The following is a 21,536-nucleotide window of genomic DNA, read 5'->3' as shown; positions in this document are numbered from 1 at the left end:
GAAAAGGGTCTTTTTGTAGAACACATGACTTAATTTTCAGAAGCATTAAAAATTTTCAGATTCTAAGAGCACACAGTTCCTTACAAATACGCGGCTTTTGTCACTCGTCCAGAACTATGGAAAAAGCTGTTTTCTATAGAGTAACCATAAGGCCAATTTGTCTGAGGCAGTGTTGGTTTACAAAAAACCCACTGACCTGAAGTAAATACTAATAGTATGTCCTTTCTCTCTCAAAAGTGTCTTGCCTTGGAAAATAAATGACATCATCCCCCTAGTTATCTTGTAGTGACTAATCCTTAACATACCCATCCAGTCAGATAACTAAGTTTAACATCTCCTGGAACTTTTAGCCTGCCTGACTAGGCAAATTTTATCAACGTTTAAGTTATCAAAATCAGAGTCACTTCTTTTCCTACCTTAGTTGATGAATAGAGAGCAACTCCAATTATACTACATTCCTTTGGTATGGTGTCCCGGGGGTCTATTTCAATAGGACCTCTGCTGCCAACAACCTAGGATGAAAAACAACTTGACTGTAGTTATAGATTACTGCAAAACAGTATTAAATTATGGTATAAAGCTTCAAAGTGGTAAGAAGAAACCAAAATACTTACTATTACTCGTCCTCCATATGACAGAAGATTCAAATCATTACTAAGATTTACATTAGCCAACATTTCAATGATCACATCAATTCCTTTTTCACCAACAGATTTCTATGTAATAAAAAAGAATGCAGAGTAAGATAAGAAAACAAGTAAAAAAACTGTAAAACAGTTATCACAGTCCCATATATTACAGAAATGTGTTTCAAATGACATAAAATGCTACATTTTTAAGACTAATACTACAAATTTTTAAATGATCTAATTATACAGTGTTGATGTAATTCCAAGGTACCAGTTACAACATCTAAAGTGATAAAGATTTATACTAAATAAATTTCAAGTGCTTTGACTCAACTTGACTATAAAATACTTTTTCCTCAGTTGAAAATTTTCTGTCTTCAAAATGTATTTTCACAGAGACGCAAACAACAAATCCCAAATCCCAAAAAAGCTTCCACTTTTGTTTAAAAAACAAAAAACAAAAGAAGAAAATCATTGGCTGTTTGGTATTGCAGATTTTTTTTTTTTTTTTTTTTTGGACACTCAGTTTTGTCCCAGGTGGTTTACAGTCAGCTTGGCATACTACTTCTTTTCTTTTGGGTTTTCAGAGATGTTGGTTTGCAACATCCAAAACTGGCTCTTCTCTTAAATAATACCCATTTTATTTAACAACAACAAAAACGAACACCTGTGACAGGCATTGTTAAGTACTGGGAATTCAAAGATGGACACAGCGAGCTCAACACAAAGCTAAGCAGAAAGACGGAAACATACCTCAGTCAAAGCTGTGATGGGATGGGCTAGGGGCTGCGCTAGTGGAAACAAACTCTAGGTTATAGAGAAAAGCAAAGCTATAACTCTGATCACCTGTGATGATCAGAGGAAGTTCCACAGAGATGAGGACCCGGGCCCTGAGGAATGAACAAGAGCTCTTTAGGCAGAAAGAAAGGAAGAGCGGCCAGCAGAAGCTACACATGAGGCGGAAGAAAGAGAAAACAGAAGAGCTATGGAATGCGAGTCCGAGTCGGGATTAGAAAGTAGCCCAGTGGAGCTGAGGCATGTGTTTGGGAAGCTGGGGTCGGGGGGGAGTGGGAAGAGGTAGAGAGGCGACTGTCCACCGCTATGGACTGGGCACATGCATTGAATACCATGTTAAATATCTCAACTTTTGGGGGGCAGGTGTTCATTAACAAATTTTCACGCCAAACCCTGTTTTAGACACTGAAGGTGCAGCAAAGAACAAGAAAGACAAAAATTCCTACCCTCACGGAGCTTCCATTTTAGTTATTTCTGGAGATTTTTTTTTTTTTTAAGGATAAACAAATAACTTTGGAAACTGAAGACAGAAGGGGCTACTAGGTCAGTTATAGATAACAGACAAAGCTGGAGAAGATGAGACAAACTAAGTCACAGCAGAGATGAGAACAAAGAGGGAGACATATTTGAAAGGCATGTCAGAGTCGAAACTGACAGAGGGAGGTGACTGACCTGACGGGCAGGGAGAAGAGCAGTGATTAAAAGACACGAATAAAGAATGAAACGTGGGTCTGTCTCGGGTGAGCAGATGAGTGACCACATCCAGCAGGATGACGGCATGAAGCAAGGGAACACAGGCCAGGGACAGATCAGCAGGATGCGGGCACAGACCGAAGCCGTGGGCGTAGACGAGATTGACCAGGAGGAAGGTCTAGCACCAGGGAAGGTACGACCCAAGGGGAAAGCCTAAGGCACAGCAACCTTTAAGTAATATGAGGAGGCAGGGGAGTGAAAATGAAGTCAGAGAAGTAAGAAGAGAACCAGCTTCTAGGAGATGTGGTCAGGGTCAGCTGCTGCCCCAAAATCACACAGATAGCTAATTAGGAGCTCACCAGTGACCTCCCACAAGCAAAATGCAGTGGACGCTGATGGGAGGTAAGGAAGTAAAAGGAGTGAGTACTCACTGCTTTTTCAAGAAGTGTGGTAGTAGAGGGGGTGACGGGTTTGATAAGCGGTTAAGGTAATGATTTGGAGAATGAGAGAGACTTAAGCAGAGGAGCTAGGAGAAGAGAAAGCAGCCACAAGACCTCAGGGTCTTAAAGTTAGATTTCTGGAAACAAAAACATATTCTTAAAACAACTGGCTGGGGCGCCTGGGTGGCATAGTGGTTAAGCGTCTGCCTTCGGCTCAGGGCGTGATCCCGGCGTTATGGGATCGAGCCCCACATCAGGCTCCTCCGCTATGAGCCTGCTTCTTCCTCTCCCACTCCCTCTGCTTGTGTTCCCTCTCTCGCTGGCTGTCTCTATCTCTGTCGAATAAATAAATAAAATCTTTAAAAAAATAAATAAATAAAACAACTAGCCATTTTTCATCTTTGTAAATACTTCCAGATGATGGTATCAGGAGTGAATATTCAATTAATTCTAGGTTTCCTAGACATACACAAAGGAGTAGCTTTATCAGTTTTTTGGCAAGATGATTAAGTGCTAATAAACTCACTCATATGTTCCTCAATTTGTAATGGCCGAGGTTACACAGTAATCAGTACCTGGAAAATCCTAAGTCCTTCTCAACATAAGCAAGTGATTTGAGGTTTAGCAAACTAATCAGTGTTTAATAAATTGCTACTACAGTACGAACAGAGAACTTCAGAATCTGCTTGAATTCTGCTCTAGCAAAGGAATATATGCAACAACTAACTAAAGCCTACCTCACTGCTCTGGAAGAGGTAACGATTATTCCTCCATGGAATCCAATTAACAAATAAACTGTCTTCCCTAGGCTAGACAGATCCAGTTTGTAATCTATAGGTACCTCACCTTCCACTGAAAAATTACACCAACAGAAATTACATTAAGAAAACCTTGTGGGGGGCGCCTGGGTGGCACAGCGGTTAAGTGTCTGCCTTCGGCTCAGGGCGTGATCCCGGCGTTATGGGATCGAGCCCCACATCAGGCTCCTCCGCTATGAGCCTGCTTCTTCCTCTCCCACTCCCCCTGCTTGTGTTCCCTCTTTCGCTGGCTGTCTCTATCTCTGTCGAATAAATAAATAAAATCTTTAAAAAAAAAAAAAGAAAACCTCGTGGGTGTCAGAGGCAGGCGGTTGGAACTGGGTGAAATGGGTAAATATAGTCAAAAGGTACAAACTTCCAGTTATAAAAAAAATACGTCATGGGGATGAAAAGTACAGCATGGCGACCATAGTTAATAATACCGTATCATAGATCTAAAAGTTGCGGAGTAGATTAAAAGTTCTTATCAGAAGGAAAAAATTTTTGTAACTATGTATAGTGATGGATGTTAATGAGACTTATTGTGGTGATCATTTCACAATGTCTACCAATATCAAAAAGAGGTGGGGGCGCCTGGATGGTACAGTCGGTTAAATGTCTGACTCTTGTCAGCTCAGGTCATGATCTCAGGGTCATGAGATCGAGCCCCATGTCCGGCTCCATGCTCAGCATGTAGTCTGCTTGAGTTTCTCTGTCCCTCTCCCTCTGCCCCTCTCACTCCTCCGCCATACTCGCTCTACCTCTAAAATAAATAAATCCATCAACAGATGAATGGATAAAGAAAATGTGGTGTATATATATACAATGGAGTATTACTCAGCCATCAAAAAAAAGAAATCTTGCCATCTGCAACGACGTGGATAGAGATAGAGGGTATTATGCTAAGCAAAATAAGTCAGAGAAAGACAATTATCATATGATCTCACTCATATGTAGAATTTAAGAACAAAACAGAGGATCATAGCAGAAGAAAGGAAAAAATAAAACGACGAAACCAGAGAGGGAGACAAACCATAAGAGACTCTTAATCATAGGAAACAAACTGAGGGTTGCTGCAGGGGAGAGGGGTGGAGGGATGGGGTAACTGGGTGATGGACATTAAGGAGGGCAAGTGATGTAATGAGCACTGATACTTAAGTATTATATAAGACGGATGAATCACAAACCTATACCTCTGAAACCAATAACACATTATATGTTATTGAATTTAAATAATTAAAAAAAGCAAAAAGCAAAAAATAAATAAATCTAAAAAAAGAAGGAACACCTCAGGACTCCAAATACAAAGCTGTGACTTTAATTAAAATGTGACTACATTAAAGAGTATCAATTTTTATAGCTGTAGGACTCTGGAAAGGCTAGGTTTTATTTGATACATATAAATATATGTAATAAACTTAAGGTTCTTCTAGGTCCTACCCTATCCTTTAAGAATTTTGAGTCTAAATGAATAGCTAACTTTCATTGAACAGATGAGGGTAAAGTTCTGAAAATTAGACATCTCTGCTTTTCAATTTATTAAAACTGTAAAACCCACATAAGCATAAAAAAAAGAAGAAAACTTTAAGAGAGTGGTTGATAAGAAAAAAGAACTTACAAAAAAGTAAGTCTCCAAAGCAATAAAATCTACTTTTATAAAACTGTAGAATAATTTTACCTTAATTTTATCAATATAATTAAGTTCTCTGTGATTGAAGACTTCATGGGCTCCATTTTGCAAAACAAGGTTTTGTCCTTCCTCCGTACCAGCTGTGCCCAAAACCTTTAAGCCATAAGCTCTGGCAATCTGGCATGCCGCCAGTCCAACCTGAAAAACAGAATATAAACGCCTAGTTCTAGATTCTTTGCATCCCTGCAAATATTTATTAAATATATGTAATAAACTTAAGGTTCTTCTAGGTCCTACCCTATCCTTTAAGAATTTTGAGTCTAAATGAAGAAATAAGAACAATAACTTTCATTGAACATTTATAATGTGTCGAGTACCACACAAAATACTTTCTATGCATTGCTTTATTTTATCCTCACAATAAACCTAGGAGGTAGATATTATTATTGTCCATATTCCGTAGATGAGAAAACTGAAGCTTATAAAATACAAGTAACTTGCCCAGGTCACAGAGATGGGAACACAGCCAAATCACAGAGCTGGACCAATTCAGTCTGTAAAGCTTGAGCTTTTAACCACTGTATCAAAATGCTTACTTAGCATCTACTTTGAGCAGAAGGGAGAGGGTTTAAAGATATTCAAAACTTGCTCACTGATTTCATATTTTAACAGTATATATAAAATACTAAATGAAAAATGTGACACTATTTAGGCGGGATAGGTATATGAGCAAATTAATTCATTCACCTTTAGGATGACCATTTATTGAGTGTTTACTATGTGCTAGACATGGTACTTCATGTAGGAAACTTATATTCTGAGAAAGGGGGAAAATAATAAACACACAAACAAATTAAATGAATAAAGTAAGTTCTGAAAAGAAAAAGTGCTATGAAAAAAAACCCTAGCCTATTGGAGATAGGGAGAGGGACTAGTGAGGTCACCAAGAAAGGCCACTCTGAAGAGCTGAGACCTGAGCGAGTGAGGGGCGAGCCGTGTGAGGATCTGGAAAGGCTGCTGGAGAATGCTGTAGGTAGAATGGCCATGGCTCACCTGGCGACATGTGAATGAGCCTGGGGCATTCAGAGGACAGACAGAAGGTCAATGCGGCTTGAGGGCAGGGCACATGGGAGATGGTGCAATATGTGGGCAAAGGGGCGTGCAGGGCCTTGCAGGAGCTCACTCTGAAAATGCTGAGCTGTATCGCTCACTTAACTGAGCATGTGCGGCAATTAGCTGAATATGCACGTAGACTTGGGAGCGTCCAGAGTTGGAAATATAAATTTGAGATTCATCACTTTATAAATGGTATTTAAAGCCACAGATTACATGAAATCACTAGATCACTACATACACATGCTTAGGATAAAGGAGAAATAAAAGCATATAAGGAATATAGATAAAAGCAGTTATTGAAATTGCAATACTAGGAAATCTATGTTTGATCACATGCCACATGAATGGTACTGTAAGTGTCACATACATTCAGAGCAGGGCTTCTCAAACTTAGCCCTGACACTTGGGGCTGGACAATTCTATGTTGTGGGCGCTATCCTGTGCTTTGAAGGGTGTTTAGCAGCATGTCTGATATCTACCCACTAGACCCCAGAACCCCTCCACCTAGTGACAACCAAAAATGTCCCCAGACACTGCCCCAAATGTTCAAGGGGGAGGAGGGATGATGCCAAAACACCACTCATTGATAACCAATGATTTAGAGGAAGGTAAAATCATTATGGATTGGGAATGATAGAAAAGAATTAAAATGAAAAATGATAGAAACTGATTAAAATTGTAACAGAGTCACAGACTCCCAGGCCTGAAATAGACTTTAAAGATTGTATGGCATATGGGAGCGATGAGCCTGAACTCAGCTGGGTTTTGGCAGGGATTTGTTTGATTTAACCAAAACAAACAAACAAACGCCTGGGACTCACTGTCTCATGAGTCAGAGAGACATTCAATTCCAGGAAATACAATATACTCCATAATATAGCACTATTGATTTTTGCTACTTTAAATTGAAAAAAAAAAAACAGGCCTCTAATAAAACTACATCTAAACTAAAGATTTAATGTAAGTATAGCTCCTTCTGCTCTACGTTAAAGAGGCACTTAATAGCTATTCCGAAGGTACTGTCTATGCTATTCTTGTCAACAATTATGCCGGCAACAGTGCTTCAATAGATTATATACCATTATGTGTCAACTATTTTTCTTCTATTTACTTTGCTGACACTAAAATAGGGCACTCCTCACCAACATATCTGGCTAACAGCTGTGTTCATAAATTCCACACCATTTTAAATACACAACATAATCCCAGAGGAATCTGAATTAAATGAGGACAGAAACTACAAACAGAAGCAAGACAAAACCCAGTGCTATTTCCCTCTGGTAGGGAAGGAAGGATCAGAAGCGCTTCACACACCAGGCCGCCAGCCTATCCCTGCCAGCCGAGGATTTAACAAACTCAGCCAGCTCAGAGCACAGTGTGGATTTTACCTTAAAAAAAGAAAAAGAAATTTAAAAAATCATGGTGAAGTGACTGGGCTTTTTACAAGAGGGTAAAGGGAATAGAGAGAGATTTTCTTTAAATTCTTCTCTCCCCTTCCTACTGAAACCTCTCCCTTTTATACAGAGCACCAGGTTAGCTCTCTGAAAGCCAAAGCAATTTAAATAAATGCAAGCTTGACAGATCCTTTAGTTATTTTGGGTTAAATTTAGTTTAACCCAAAAATAGCCTCTTTGGTGAAGCTAGCAATGGAATTTTTGACAAGGTATATCTGTCATATTTTCTCAAGCCCCAAAAAGACAGTCTCAGCCTTTTTAGTACAGACTCTGATCTGTGAAACCCTTCAGAAACGATCTGTCTGAGGTAGAGGGGAGGCGAAGTGCGGAACCTTGTGCTTCATCTATTTGAAGTAACGGAAACACAATGGGCCGAATGCTCTGTATTACCTGGCCACCTTTAGAGGTAAATTCACATTTTCAGGATGCCACTCATTATTCCAGGAACAATGCGCCATTTAATAGGCTACTTCTTTCAACTGCTGGGCGGAATACACGATGCTCTGAAAGGGTTAACCAGCTTCCTCAAGGTGAGCCATCTCGCCCCAGGCCCTGTATTTTAAAAATGTGAAATCTCATCTCCAAAATTTCTAAAGCCTCTACATGTAGGATAGAGGTCATGCGGATTTCTTGTTAAATTCCAACCTCCGAGCTCTAACTTTGCCTCTAAGCTCCTCAGAGGCAGATTGACAGCCGGTTTCTTGAAGAAGCTTCTGACAGCCCTGTGTTGGGTTATTTCACCGAAGGGCTTATATTAAAGTTCCCAGCACCCCCCCCACCCCCATTAGCATTTTAAGCCATGGGTTGTGGTGCTAAGGACACAGCTATACACTGTGCATCCCATGAATGCCATCAAAGCGCAGCAGGCAAGCCGTGGAAGGGAGATAGAAGGGTCTGAGAATTCAGTGCGGCTTTGCAGCGCTGTCTGGGGCAACACAGGTAAAGCTTTAATGAGCCTTCGTCTCCTTATCTAAGGGAATACGGAATTAATATTAACTTTAAAAAACTGTTTAAAATTCTAAATAAATACTCTTACGACATATGCTACTTGAAGGCAAAAACAAAGCCAGTTTATTTTGGTCCGCACCCGACACAAGTGGAACACCTAATACATGCATTTTTAATGGGGTGATCTGTTGAATTTATTATCCAAGAAATGCTAAACTAATGACAAGGCATCACCTTCACAAGATAGCATTTAAAGAAGATTTACTACAGAAAGGAATATATTTACTGAATACAAATACTGACTATATTTATTAACTTGGCTTTTAAAAATGACTGAAAAGAAATATAATGTGAAGCCCCCACACATAAGCTCCTTTAAACATAAACTTAAAAATAAAGCAATACTTACTCCTCCGCTAGCCCCATGAACCAGGACACTTTCTCCAGCCTTCACACGGGCACTGCAAAAGAAGGCAAGGTTCGTCAGGTCACTCTGAAGGTAATGAAGCACGGTGTGTCATTCCTCTTCAGGAAACTCTAGCCTGAGGGCAGCTAACACTTCCCCAAACAGGAAACTCATTCTGCTCTACAGCCCAAAATACTCTCCAAGCTTCACAGGATCAAAGGAGGGTTCTTCAGGACCACAGACAAAAGAAAACATGAAAGTCATCTGTTCGTTCAACAAACGTTTAATGGGACCCTATTATGTGCCAGGCACAGTGCTGGATGCTGGTAGCACATCTGGGAGGCTACAGAATTTGGAGGTACGGGAAGCGAAACAGCTGGACCTAGAGAACTGGAGTCTCTCATTCCTTCCCAGGGAGAGTGTGTCAAAACAGGCTTACGATGGCCCAGTCTTGATTCTGTGACCCAGGGTAACGCCCAAGGAAACACAGAAGTTAGATGATTTAAGAACACGTTTCCTTCTCCATGCCTTTGAACATCAGGCCGCGCAGCCTCGAAGCCCCCATTTCAGAGGGCAGTGCTGAGTTTGCAGTGGTACGAGAGCAAAAAATACAGTCAATCCTGTCACAAAGGTTTCCCCGCCACACCAAAATATGTCTAGATTCTTCGGTGAGACGACATACTCTTTCTACTTCTGGTTCATCTGACTACTTTTCCATTATACTGAAAGTAAGGCATACGCAACAAGACAGACAGGAAATGCTTGATTATTCCAGATGGACAAGTGCTAATGTCCCAATCTGCAGCTCTTCTGTGATCCAGACCTGACTCTCAGGGAGGGTCTCTTACTTCCCAGAACAACAGGGGTGGACACACAGTACAGACATGATGTTCAATCTGGGAGTAAGAACACAAGGACCCAGACTCGTGCTCAAGGCTGTGTACCGACAGCGGACAAATGGCAATTATGAGCAGTAAATGAAGCTCCTTCCAATACTCGTGTGTAGAGATAAGAGGACCGAGGGCAGTGAGTTAAATGGAGAGTCTGAAATGATAAACTAAGGTAACTATTACCACAACACTTTGACATTTTAAAAAGTAAAATACAAATGTAAGGGAGTAGGATTACTAATGTCATACTACGGGGTATGAAATACTTTCCCCAATAACGGTTCTTTTGTTTTTTTTTTTAAAGATTTTTTATTTACTTATTCGACAGAGAGAGAGACAGGCAGCGAGAGAGGGAACACAAGCAGGGGAGTGGGAGAGGAAGAAGCAGGCTCACAGCGGAGGAGCCTGATGTGGGGCTCGATCCCACAATGCTGGGATCACGCCCTGAGCCGAAGGCAGACGCCTAACCGCTGTGCCACCCAGGCGCCCCCCAATAACGGTTCTTTTAAGAATCTTACAAACAACCCCTCGAACACTAAGAGCACATTCTCCTAAACCACTGGGCCTGGGGTGGGTGGTGAAAAATCAAGCCAATCCTCTCCCAGACCCCACTGCTCTGATCCTTCTACCCTTGCACAGAGTCATTGTGATGGTTAAATTTTATGTGTCGACTTGGCTGGGCCATGGGGCCAGGATTTGGTGAAACATTATTCTGGATGTCTCTGTGAAGGGCCTCATCCAATCAGTTGAAGGCCTTAAGAGAACAAAAACTACTTCTGGAGAAAAGAAGGGATTCTGCCAGTAGATTGGCTTTGAACTTGAACTACAACTCTTTCCTGGGTCTCCAGCCTGCCAGTTTACCCTATCAGACTTCAAACTCACCAAGCCTCCACAAATCAATCTCTCTCTCTCTCTCCCTGTACATATGTATGTATGTATGTATGTATGTAATACGTACATAAGTACGTACACAGTCTCTTGTTCCGTTCCTCTGGACAACCCTGACTAATACAGTCATCTACCCCTGGGGCTCACGGCAGGGGCTCGAGCCTTGGCCTGGCCTTCCATGCTGCTGTTCCATACTTCTTCCCAATCACTGAAGATTCGTATCTGGCACACAGGCTTTCTCTTCCACCCCAAAGCTAGCCCTAATCTAAAATATTTCAATATTCCCTGGTTAGAAAACCTTGAATCACAACTCCTGAATTCTCCCTTTTAGCCACTCTCTCCCGAGGTGGAACCTGGTTACCACCCCCAACCACTCTCCTTGAGAAATGTCAGACCCTAATAACCAGTGCTATGACAGTAATCTCCTATCCTCATTCTGTAAGCCCATATTCTCTCAAAATTGTTCCTTCAACCTCCCACAGATTGCTGTCTCTGGATTGCTCAATTTCTGCCCACTTGTTGCTGCTGGCCCCGTTTCCTACACTAACCAGCCTAGACCCCATGGTAGGTTACCCCAGCTCCTCTCTCTTCCTCTTCTGTGCTCTCATTTCCTTCACGCTACTCCATTCTGCCACTAACACTCCAGCCCTGGATTAATGTAACATCTAACTGCCTTGATAATCTACCCAAATGGCAAAGTACTAAAAAAAAAAATAATAAATCACGTGACCATGCATTTTGGTGCCACTTCAGTTCTCTCAAAAGATCACTTTGCCTCCCATTTAAATTATGAAAGGTGAGGCAATCTCATACGTGTTCCTTCAACACTCCACCTCACTCTACCCACAAACTTCTTCATAGTTATACCATCTTTACCTCTCCTAGGTTTAGCAGATGAGCTGTCCTTTTGATATCTGAAGCCAGTCTCTCCACATATGTCCTAAGTCTTTCCATCCCGCCATTGCCACTCCATCCTCTCTTCTAAACCTTCCATTGCTCCCTCTGCTAGATCTTTTCCTCAGCTATAAACATATTCAACTCCCGTCCAACCTTTTGTCCCCACAAACTCCTCAAGTACTCTTCTACTCCCTCCTCCCTAACTACCCCATTCGAGGAACCAAATTCTACCTCCTTCCTCAGCCCACTCCAATCAAGCTTCTGCGTCACCACTCTACTGAAAGTGACCTGACTCAAGTTACCAATCGCCTCCTAATTGCTAAGCCCAACTGTTCTTTTTCTTTCCAAACACACCTCACTGCTGCATTTGACAGCTAGCTTCCCTTCTTAGAAGCAACATCAGCTACTGCCCCTAACACTGCCAACGCCAATGCAGTACTTACTCTGCACCAGACTCTGCACTGAGCTTCACAGGTACGACCTCACTGAATTCTCACCACACCCTAGGAAGGAGGTGCTATAAGCATTCACGTTTTTCAAACCAGTAAACTACAGCTGACACAGGGAAGTAACTGGACCATGGTTATACGGCTGGTAGTAGGAGACGACAGTACTGTAACCCAAGTCTTCCTGTCCTCAAAGACCATGAACTTAACAGGGGTTTAACAAACACCATGACCTCTAGATGCCCTTGGCCTTGACAAACGCTGCCTTTGGTCTCTTAGGACTCTGTCCCCTACCTCTGACTACACTCCTACATGGTGATGTTCTCTAACATTCTATTCTCGCTCCACTGTTCTTCACTCCCTGATGGCTTTTAGTCACTTTCATCCAGTCAACTCCCACGCCCAGGCTAATAGCCCCATGTTGACATCTTTAGCCTTTAGGCTTCAGATTCTTTCACCCAACAGGTTGCTGGTCTTCTCCATCATGATGCCTATCTTGGGTTCAACTCCAAAACTGGACTAAGCTTCCCTTTGAAACTTTTTCCTTCTTTTCTTTGTCACAGTTAAACGTTATCCAACCTAAAGAGCATAGAAGTCTCCATAAGTTTGTCTTCTCTCTCATTCTCCACATGCAAACAGTCACCAAACAGACCTGATTTTACCCTCTAATACCTGTCCTTCCCTTTCCGCTTTTCTACCATGGCCCTTGCTCTGGCCCTTAAGTATTTTGCCTAAAAGATACTCGTTTAAGATCTCTTTCTCCATTCCTGTCATCAAATCCATCATAGCTGATAGGTGATCTTAATAAAACACTCATATGACAGTATCACTCTGCTGAATAAAACATTTCATGACCCCAGTCCCTTAAGGAACAGTGTGAGAGCTCTATCATCTTGCTTTTTACAATCTGAAACCTACCTATTTCATGTGACAGCTAATATTTATTAAAGGATTACTATATTCCAACCTAATTCTATGCAACTCTTTGCCTTGAAATCCTCTATTCAACAAAACCAAATTGCTACAGCTCTCCTTAAATATCATGATTTTCCCCCCTCTGATACCAGGCTATTCCCATTGTCTAGAATTTCCTCTCCCCTTCCAGCTATCCCCCCCAGGATAACTCCCTCATTAAAATATAGATTCTCAGGGGGGCGCCTGGAGGGCTCAGTTGGTGGAGCATGTGACTCTTGATCTTGGGGTTGTAAGTTCAAGCCCCATGTTCGGTGCAGTCATTACTTAAAAATAAAACCTTTAAAAAAAAATATACAGATATATAAATTCTCAGATCCCAGCCATGGAAACTGACCAGTGGGTCTAGGGCAGGGCCATACATGGTATTTTTGAATTGCAGCAATTAGTTTCTAGGGCTGGATAACAAGATTTTTGAACCATGACTTTAAAATAATCCAAGCCTTACATCTTGGCAGGAAGCCCTATCTCAGCACCACTGTTACATCCCTTATGATGCCATAAATCCCTACGTGCATCTACACCACTGTACTTTCCACATTATGCATCAATTATGATCATTCTTATGTCTGTCTCTCTTACTAGACTGTCAGAATCTTAAAGACAAAGACAGTGTTTTGCTCTTCTTTGTATCCCCAGTGATTAGAATAATCTTCCAAATTAGCACAGTTTCCGCTCTATAAATGCTTAATGGTAACTAAACAGTAACCCAGTATGAGAGACATGGACGCATGTTAGGAAGGCAGGCAATACTGGCTGTATGTATGACTGACCGACCGTGTGTGTCATTACCTGTGGAGCAGAGCTCGATAAGCAGTAAAGTACGGGATACCGATGGCAGCCCCTTGCTTAAAGTCCAGTTTTCCCGGCAGTGCGTAAACAGTGTGATCTGCTGCGAGAGCGTACTCAGCATAGCCCCCAGAGATGGTGCTCGTAGTGAAAACTCTGTCGCCTTTCTGGGGAAAGCAATCAATTGACAAATGCACCAGGGATTAAAAATGATGCCAAATGGGTATAATCCTATATAATGCAACTTTTATAACAACAAATGAGTATTTATATATTGTTTTCTACATCTTAGGGTCTCATAAAAATATCTTCAGCATACTGAACTTTTTTTTTTTTTAAAGATTTATTTATTTATTTATTTATTAGAGAGAGACAGCCAGAGAGAGAGGGAACACAAGCAGGGGAGAGGAAGAAGCAGGCTCCCAGAGGAGGAGCCTGATGTGGGGCTCGATCCCGGAACACTGGGATCACGCCCTGAGCCAAAGGCAGACGCTTAACGACTGCGCCACCCAGCCGCCCCAACATACTGAACGTTTTTAAATATTTTATTAATAGAAACCAAGAAGAAAACTTAAGGAAAATAGAAAAAAAAAAAAAGGAAAGGAAAGAGAACCTCCAGAATGGTATAATGAGAAGACAACACACCTTTATTGAGAGAGCTTACTGTGCAAGACGCTGTATTAGGTGTCTAATGAGTATTGTCTAATTTGATCTTCTCAAGAGCCTATGAGGTAACTACATTTATTATCACCACTTTAGATTAATTCCACTACACAAATGAAGAAACTGAGGGACAAAGAAGTTCAATAATTTGCTCAGATTAAGCAGTTAGTAAATGGCAGTTAATACAACTATTTTTCTCTCCGAAATACTAGGAAGAAGAAACACATAATATGTAAGGTTTCTTGCACATGTCAAATACCTGTTCTAAATCCTTCCTCTAAGTTTCTTCACCCCTGCATTCTCTCCCTCATTTTTTATGCATACACCAAGAGCAGGTAACTATGCCTGGATCCTGACAGCAAGATGAACAGGGACAGGCTTCTTCACTTGTTACAGCACCAGAAACACAATAAACTCTCAGTAAACTCTGCTGGGTCCTTGCTAGTGAAAAGCAGATGCATGACTGAGGGTGAGGTAAGGCACGAAGCAAGAGTTAGAGCCTGCCTGATACGACCTGCACGCCAGGGAAGTCAGACTGTCTACTACGAACACCTGCCCGAACTCTTCTTTCTTGAAAAAAATGTAAATATTCCTTGGAATAAGCAAAACATTAAGGCAGTAACTCTCAGGATACTTAAATATGTCCTATAAAAATATCTAAAAAAAGTAATAGCACTATATGGTGGGACAGAAACTAAAAAGATTCAAAAGGCATCCAGCAGTCCAAGACAAGCATCACTGCTAAACAGTGCCACTCGCAAATGGTCAAATATGACTGTGTTAAGATTAGTCCAGTTTTTACAGCTTAAAAAGATGTTGCACAGATTGAAATATAATTCAAACATGTTCTAAGAATTCACTATGGAAAGCAGGACTTTCAGGTCTGTGATGGATATTAATAACAAAACAACTTCCCCCATCAAAAGCACCTTAAACTCTAGAAGAGAGAAAAGGAAAGGATAGGAATAACTACAATGCAAGAAAACATGACAAACCATCAAAGATAAGTACCAGGAAGAGAAAGGAATTATTGCTAAGTTGAAGGAATCAAAAATAGCTTCATTGAGAAGCTAATATTTAAGGTAGGTCTTGAGGCATTGGACAAGATTTTGAAAACTAGAACTGAGAAAAGTCGTTATGAGTGAAGGAGACAAAGCAAACAAAGGAAGAGTGGCAGGAATAATGCTGAGGAACCACTAGCATTTGTGCCCAATGATGAAGTAGTCTGATGTGTTGAAGGTAACAGTTTCAGAGATAAAATGAAAAGGAACTAAAAGCTGGAGGGTAAAAGTCCCCGCACCTATGCTTCTAAGTTTCAGTTGAATTCTGCCGAGCAGAAGAAGCAATATGAGCAAAGACAGAGAAGGAAGTGCATGCGGTATGCAGGAAGAACAGCATTACTAAAAAATGAACTACAGGGAGAGCAGGAACGGAGATGAGAATGGAAGGACAGTAGAAAAGAGCAGGAAAGCGTCTTCTCTCACCACATAAGCACTCTCAGCAACCCTCCGACAACTAATGTGACAATTAAACTATACAACAATCAATTACATTTTAGAAAACACCCCTTCTGGAGCAAGGATAGATTTGGGGAGGAAGGAGGGCAGGGTAAGTTAAGTACCCGTTACAGACACCCAGGTAAGGGACCAGGCAGAATAACCTGAACTCCAGGCAGTGGGCACAGAACGAGAGAGAAAACCATCCTAGCGAGGGAAAGCTGAGCGAGGGGGAGTGAAACCTCAGACGTCACCAAGACAGTCACATAAGAGAGGAGCAGATCTGATATGACAAAAGGTAAGCTCGGTTTTAGACACACTGAGTATGAGGTTACCAAGCGTTGACTATGTGGGTCCCACACAACTTTCTGTGATGATGTAAATGTTCTCTATCAGCACTGTCCGGTAGGGAAGTCACTAGAAACAGGGGGCCTAGTAAGCATCTGAAATGTTGCTGGTGTGACTGAGGAACTGACTTCTTTATTTTACTTCAAGTTAATATGAATTTTAAGTAGCCACATACGACTAGTGGCCACCTTATTAGACACACAGGTCCACAGCTATGTAGATAATTCTAAGCTGAAGGTATCACGTGATCACGGAAACCATGGGGGTGCACGAGAGCATCATGAAGAAGGCACAGAATACCAAAAGCAGAGGTCTAAAGAGGGTCTGAGAACACTGGCCAACATGGAAATTTGAGGCGCATTCTGAGAAAAAGAAGTTTGTAAAACAACGCCCAGGAGGAAGTGGGGAAGAGGACAGGAGAAAATGATGTCATAGAAGCTGAAGAAAAAAAATTTTTTTTAAGAAAAAGTAAGTGGCTGAGAGTGTCAAATGTCACCAAGAAGTCAAGAGAGATAATGACATAAAAGGGCCCATTAACTCCAGCAATAGAGAGGCCATTAGTGACATTAGCAAGAATCATTTCAGTGGAGCGATGGGGGCAGAAGCCAGACCGCCGGGGGCTGAGGAGAGCAGAGCTGTAGGAGTCTGACTGTCTTCCCGCGCAGAGGCTACGTTAATCTTCTGTCTCAGTCCAATTTTGGTAAATGTGCTGCCAAAGTGGAGCAGGTCAAGGAATTATGAGGAAAGATGCTAGAACATGAATACGCTATGTTTTAGATTTCTTTTGGCATATAAATAGCAAAAGCCCCGATCATAACATTTGCATTGACTCAATCACCTTGATCCGAGTCAGAGCTTTAAAAATGTATAGTTGACCTTGCGTTTTCATCTTTTACTTATTATTCAAAAGGATTGGCCTTCCCTTTATCTTATGAAACCAAATTTATAAAAGGAATTAAACATTATGTTGGCTTATGTATTACTGAGAGTTAGGAAAGAGTATAATTTCCTTGCCTATTTTCTGTTCTTACATATTTTTGCTACATCAAAAGGATCACAGTTGAAATCTGTGAGGATGTGAAGATACGGAATTTACCCAGTGCTTGTGCCCAACAATGGAAAGGAGGAAGGCCTCTAGATAAAAGGCAATCTCTTTTTTGAATAGAGGAGTCCCCCAAGTGGCAGAAATTGTGTAATGGGGCCTTTCATTTTCTTTTTAAGTTTTTATTTAAATTCCAGTTAGTTAACAGACAGTGTAATATTAGTTTCAGGTTTACAATGCAGTAATTCGACACATATGCAACAGCCAGTGTTCATCACAGCAAGGGCACTCCTATCTGTAACGGGGCCTTTTAAAGACTTAAATAACGACACATTTTAAAGCTATGTTACAATATTTTAAGAAAAATATTAAGCCAAAACGGAAATAATTTAAAATGTAATACCTTGAAAGTAGATACATTATCTCCAACAGCTTCTATTACCCCAGCCACATCTGATCCAGGAGTATAGGGGAGGGCTGGTTTTCTTCTGTAAGTACCAGAACGAATGTATGTTTCCACTGGATTTACACCACATGCGTGGACTTTGATCAGAACCTGCAGTGACAACGTATTTTAGTTCACAGAGAACATTTAGGCATTTATTCAGCATTATGCTAGGACTCTACTGATTATGGGAATTATAAAAATGGAAGGGAAAACCTCGCCTTAAACGGACTCACATTATAGTTTTGCAAACCAACATACACATAAAAAAGATAAGACAGAAAGGCTTATTACGTGCTATATTAAAAACATTTTAGGAAAACAGTAGCGGAAATACTTAAGAGGATGTGGGACACAAACCTGTATGTAATGCCTCCCCCTCCCGCTACATGGGAAGAGCATTACTTCTTGGCGCCTTAGGATTGAGCCTTTGCCAACAGAATGGGAACAGAAGTGATCAGAGCCACTTTCAGGGCCCACAAAGATGTTGCAGGCTATCCACACCGTGCCTCCACCCTTTCATAGATGTGACCTCAGAAGACAGAGGCGTTGAACGTGGCCGAGCCACACGATGGAAGAAGGCTGGGTCCATAAATCACTCTTAGAGAGTTACCCACAGATGTTTTAGAATTTTGGAATTTAGTGAATGAGAAAGAGTTTTCTATTGTTGAACCATTGAGATTTTGAGGTTACATCTACCACAGAAGCTAATTTTACCTTACATAATACATAATGATTACTTTTGCTGTTAGAGTCAAAGAAGGCCTTACAAAGAAAGTGGCATTTGAGCTAGGCCCTAAAAGAAGAAGAGATGCTCTTTCAGAATGGGAGAAAAGGATATTTCAGGTAGAAGGAATAGTCTGTGCAAAAACAGAAGGAATAAAAGGGCCTCTTGTGGAAACCATATAATACTGCTTGTTACAGCACAGACGATTGAGAAGGAGCAGTAAGAAATGAATCTCTAAAGTTAGGTTATGGCCAAATTGTAAAAACTCTCAGAAGGTTGAAGGTTCGTTAAGGAAATGAGACTTGGGAGTCATGGAAGGTGCAGTAATAAAAATACATAATTTTTAATGAGAAAGTATATTGTTAAAGTCACTGGAAATGATTAAACTCTTCATTTAAATTCTCTTAAATCATATATAGAAGGGCATGTATGCAGAAGAAAATGATTTTCCTACTGTGCACAAAATAGAAATCATGAAAGTTTGTAATAGAATAACTTGTTCAAAACTACTTATGACTCCATGCAGAAAAATTCAATTATTGCACTGCACAGACGAATGTCAAGCTCAAAAATGTTCTTATAGCAAGATATTTTTCGTTCTCATAGATCTACCTCACTGTTATAATTATGCTGGCTCTCTTTGTCAGAGCTCACATATATCATCAGTATAAACTTTGTCCTAATTCAGTGTCTCTACAAATTATTGTGAGTCTGCCTCTTTTGAACAGTAACCTGATGTCCTGGAGACTCACACTCAGTGTAATTATTATCTGTTTTTAGGTAATTATTTCCACCTGATGGTCTTTCGGAATTGGTACTGCAATATCTGAGTGGAGTGTCAGCACTTCTGGTCCACCAAATTGAAAAACTCGAATTGCTCTCATCAACTTCTGTCCAGTCGCCGTGATGATCTAGACACCAAGAAAAAAAAAAAAATACTGTCATATGGTATCTAGGCTGTATCACTATGCTTTTTCCCCTGGAGGGGGCAGATCAAACAATTTTTCAAACAACAATTTAAATCATGAGCTTACACAGATCTCATTTCATGTTTAAGGACCTTTCATCTTACAAATCCTTCAGCTACAAAGCAAAATACTTGATATTACTTCCTGCAGGGATTCAGTGTCCTTCCACAAGGGAATCAAACATGCAAACAAAAACATCTGGCTAGACATAGCATGATACAGTATCTTAGGTTTCTTTTTGTGAAAGCTTGTGCTGCCACATCTTAGAAATTTGTTAAGTTTTATTAACATCAGAGAAATAGACCTTCTGTTAGATTATGAAATATTTCATATATAGAAAGAAACATTAAGAAGATAATGAACACATTTACCTGCCACCCTGCTTTAATAAATCTTAACATTTTAAAAACCTAGAACATTACAGGTATCATTGAAGCTTTCTGTACCCACCCTCAAACCCATCCCTGGCCCACCCTTTTAAGAGGTGATTATTACCATAACTCAGTGCTCATCATTCCCAGGCACGATGTCTTACCACTACTTCACCCAACAATGTGTGCTATTGTGTTGCATATTCTCGAACTCTATTTAGATTGGATCATACTGTACTTAATTCTGCAACTTGCTTTTTCTTTTCAACATTAAGTTTTTGAGATTTATCAACGGTGAAACTCTTAGCTTTATGAAGTTCATTCATTTTAAGAAAGGAGGAAAATATTAAAAACTAAAAACACTGCTTTGTATGTCATCTTTTATAAATTACAAGGGTCATTTACAATTAATTGACTTTTCTGTCCTACCATTGTTGTTGTTGTTTTACCACTGTTATCGCTGAAATGAAAACTCAGAGTTAAAATAAACTCTAGGAAAAGATAAAGAACATTTGAATATAAAAATAGCTAATTATGGAAATGTTCCATACCTACAGTGATGTAACAAAACGGTTTTGGCTGTTATCTCCATAATTCTGCTTGTGGGTTATCACAATTTCTTGAAATTAACCACACCAAATAGTTAGCTAGACTCTTCCACCATCCAGAACATCCTTGCTAACTTCTGGAATAATCATATTCATCAACCATGAGTAGGAGAAAGATCAAAAAGAGTTGCAGAAACTAGGACTTGAGATGAAAGAATTCAGACTTTTACTATACTGAAGCTCAACACAGGGCTACTCAGAACAGAGCATGTGCGAACTATAAAATGGCACTCCAAGTACAGGGGGTAATCGAAAGCATTTTGACAGTGTTTTTAGTGGAAAGTTCCTGATATAATTAATCAAAAGTTGTATCATTTTAAAACCCTTTATTTTAAGCGATGCCATGTAGTACCTAGCACAGAGGAGAAAGTAAATTGTCCATTGCTAGAAGGTTGTTTAGCAATGACATGTCCTGAAGGGCAGACCTCAAATACAAGGGGCAGAAGCAGGCAGAAGACATAAACCTAAGGTCACTTAGAGCAGCTGGGCAGTCCGTGAGGGTGACAGCTGTGTGGCATGAGGACCAGGAAAAGGCAGTTACTCCATACCTACCAGCAGTCTCACTACTGAATTTCTATCTAACTCTTCACTTAGGCTGGGTATTTTTCTTAGACAATAAAGTGAAACTATAAAGACAATAAAACAGAAAAAAATGCAGCAACAACAACAACCACAACAAAACAAGGTTGCCCAGCTCAGACTTTTCCATTCTGGAAATAAGAACACAGCTTTCTTTTCCCTTTTTGTTGTCAGCACGTTGTTATGGAAAGAGTATGGGTTTTGGAATCTGATAGCTTTCAGTATGAATTCCAGCTCTATTATTTACTAGCCAGATGGCCTTGGGCAAGGCAGTCAACTTTGTTGAGCTTCTCCATCTGAAAACTGGGCTCCCACTCAGGGCTACAGTGCTAGAGACACAGCAAGCATCGAGCACTGAACCTGACGAACGTTTACTCCTATATATAGTAGGTACCATGATTCCTTTCCCCTCTCTTTTCTCCTTTCCAATTTCTTATTCATTAAAATACTCTTGATTCTATAATTCCATAATCACTTTTGATTTTATGTAACAATATTT

At 40.5% G+C, this 21,536-nt stretch overlaps 1 protein-coding gene across 1 annotated transcript in view; it reads right to left on the bottom strand.

Moving 5' to 3' along the window:
• The window catches only part of CRYZ (crystallin zeta), a 30,152-nt gene that overhangs the window by 5,723 nt on the left and 2,893 nt on the right, over positions 1 to 21,536 (bottom strand). The window contains exons 2-8 of the mRNA XM_008690715.2: positions 19,306 to 19,422; positions 17,743 to 17,895; positions 13,794 to 13,957; positions 8,912 to 8,963; positions 5,033 to 5,182; positions 615 to 716; positions 417 to 512 (exon numbers count right to left, since the gene is read on the bottom strand). Of these exons, the coding sequence (XP_008688937.2) occupies positions 417 to 512; positions 615 to 716; positions 5,033 to 5,182; positions 8,912 to 8,963; positions 13,794 to 13,957; positions 17,743 to 17,895; positions 19,306 to 19,395 (807 nt within the window). The 5' untranslated portion in view covers positions 19,396 to 19,422. The remainder of the gene's footprint in view (positions 1 to 416; positions 513 to 614; positions 717 to 5,032; positions 5,183 to 8,911; positions 8,964 to 13,793; positions 13,958 to 17,742; positions 17,896 to 19,305; positions 19,423 to 21,536) is intronic.

This window comes from Ursus maritimus, unplaced genomic scaffold, assembly GCF_017311325.1.
Source record: "Ursus maritimus isolate PB19 unplaced genomic scaffold, ASM1731132v1 scaffold_12, whole genome shotgun sequence".
Lineage (NCBI taxonomy): Eukaryota > Metazoa > Chordata > Mammalia > Carnivora > Ursidae > Ursus > Ursus maritimus.
Note: the sequence above shows the minus strand (reverse complement) of the source record. Positions and strands in the feature narration are given on the sequence as shown.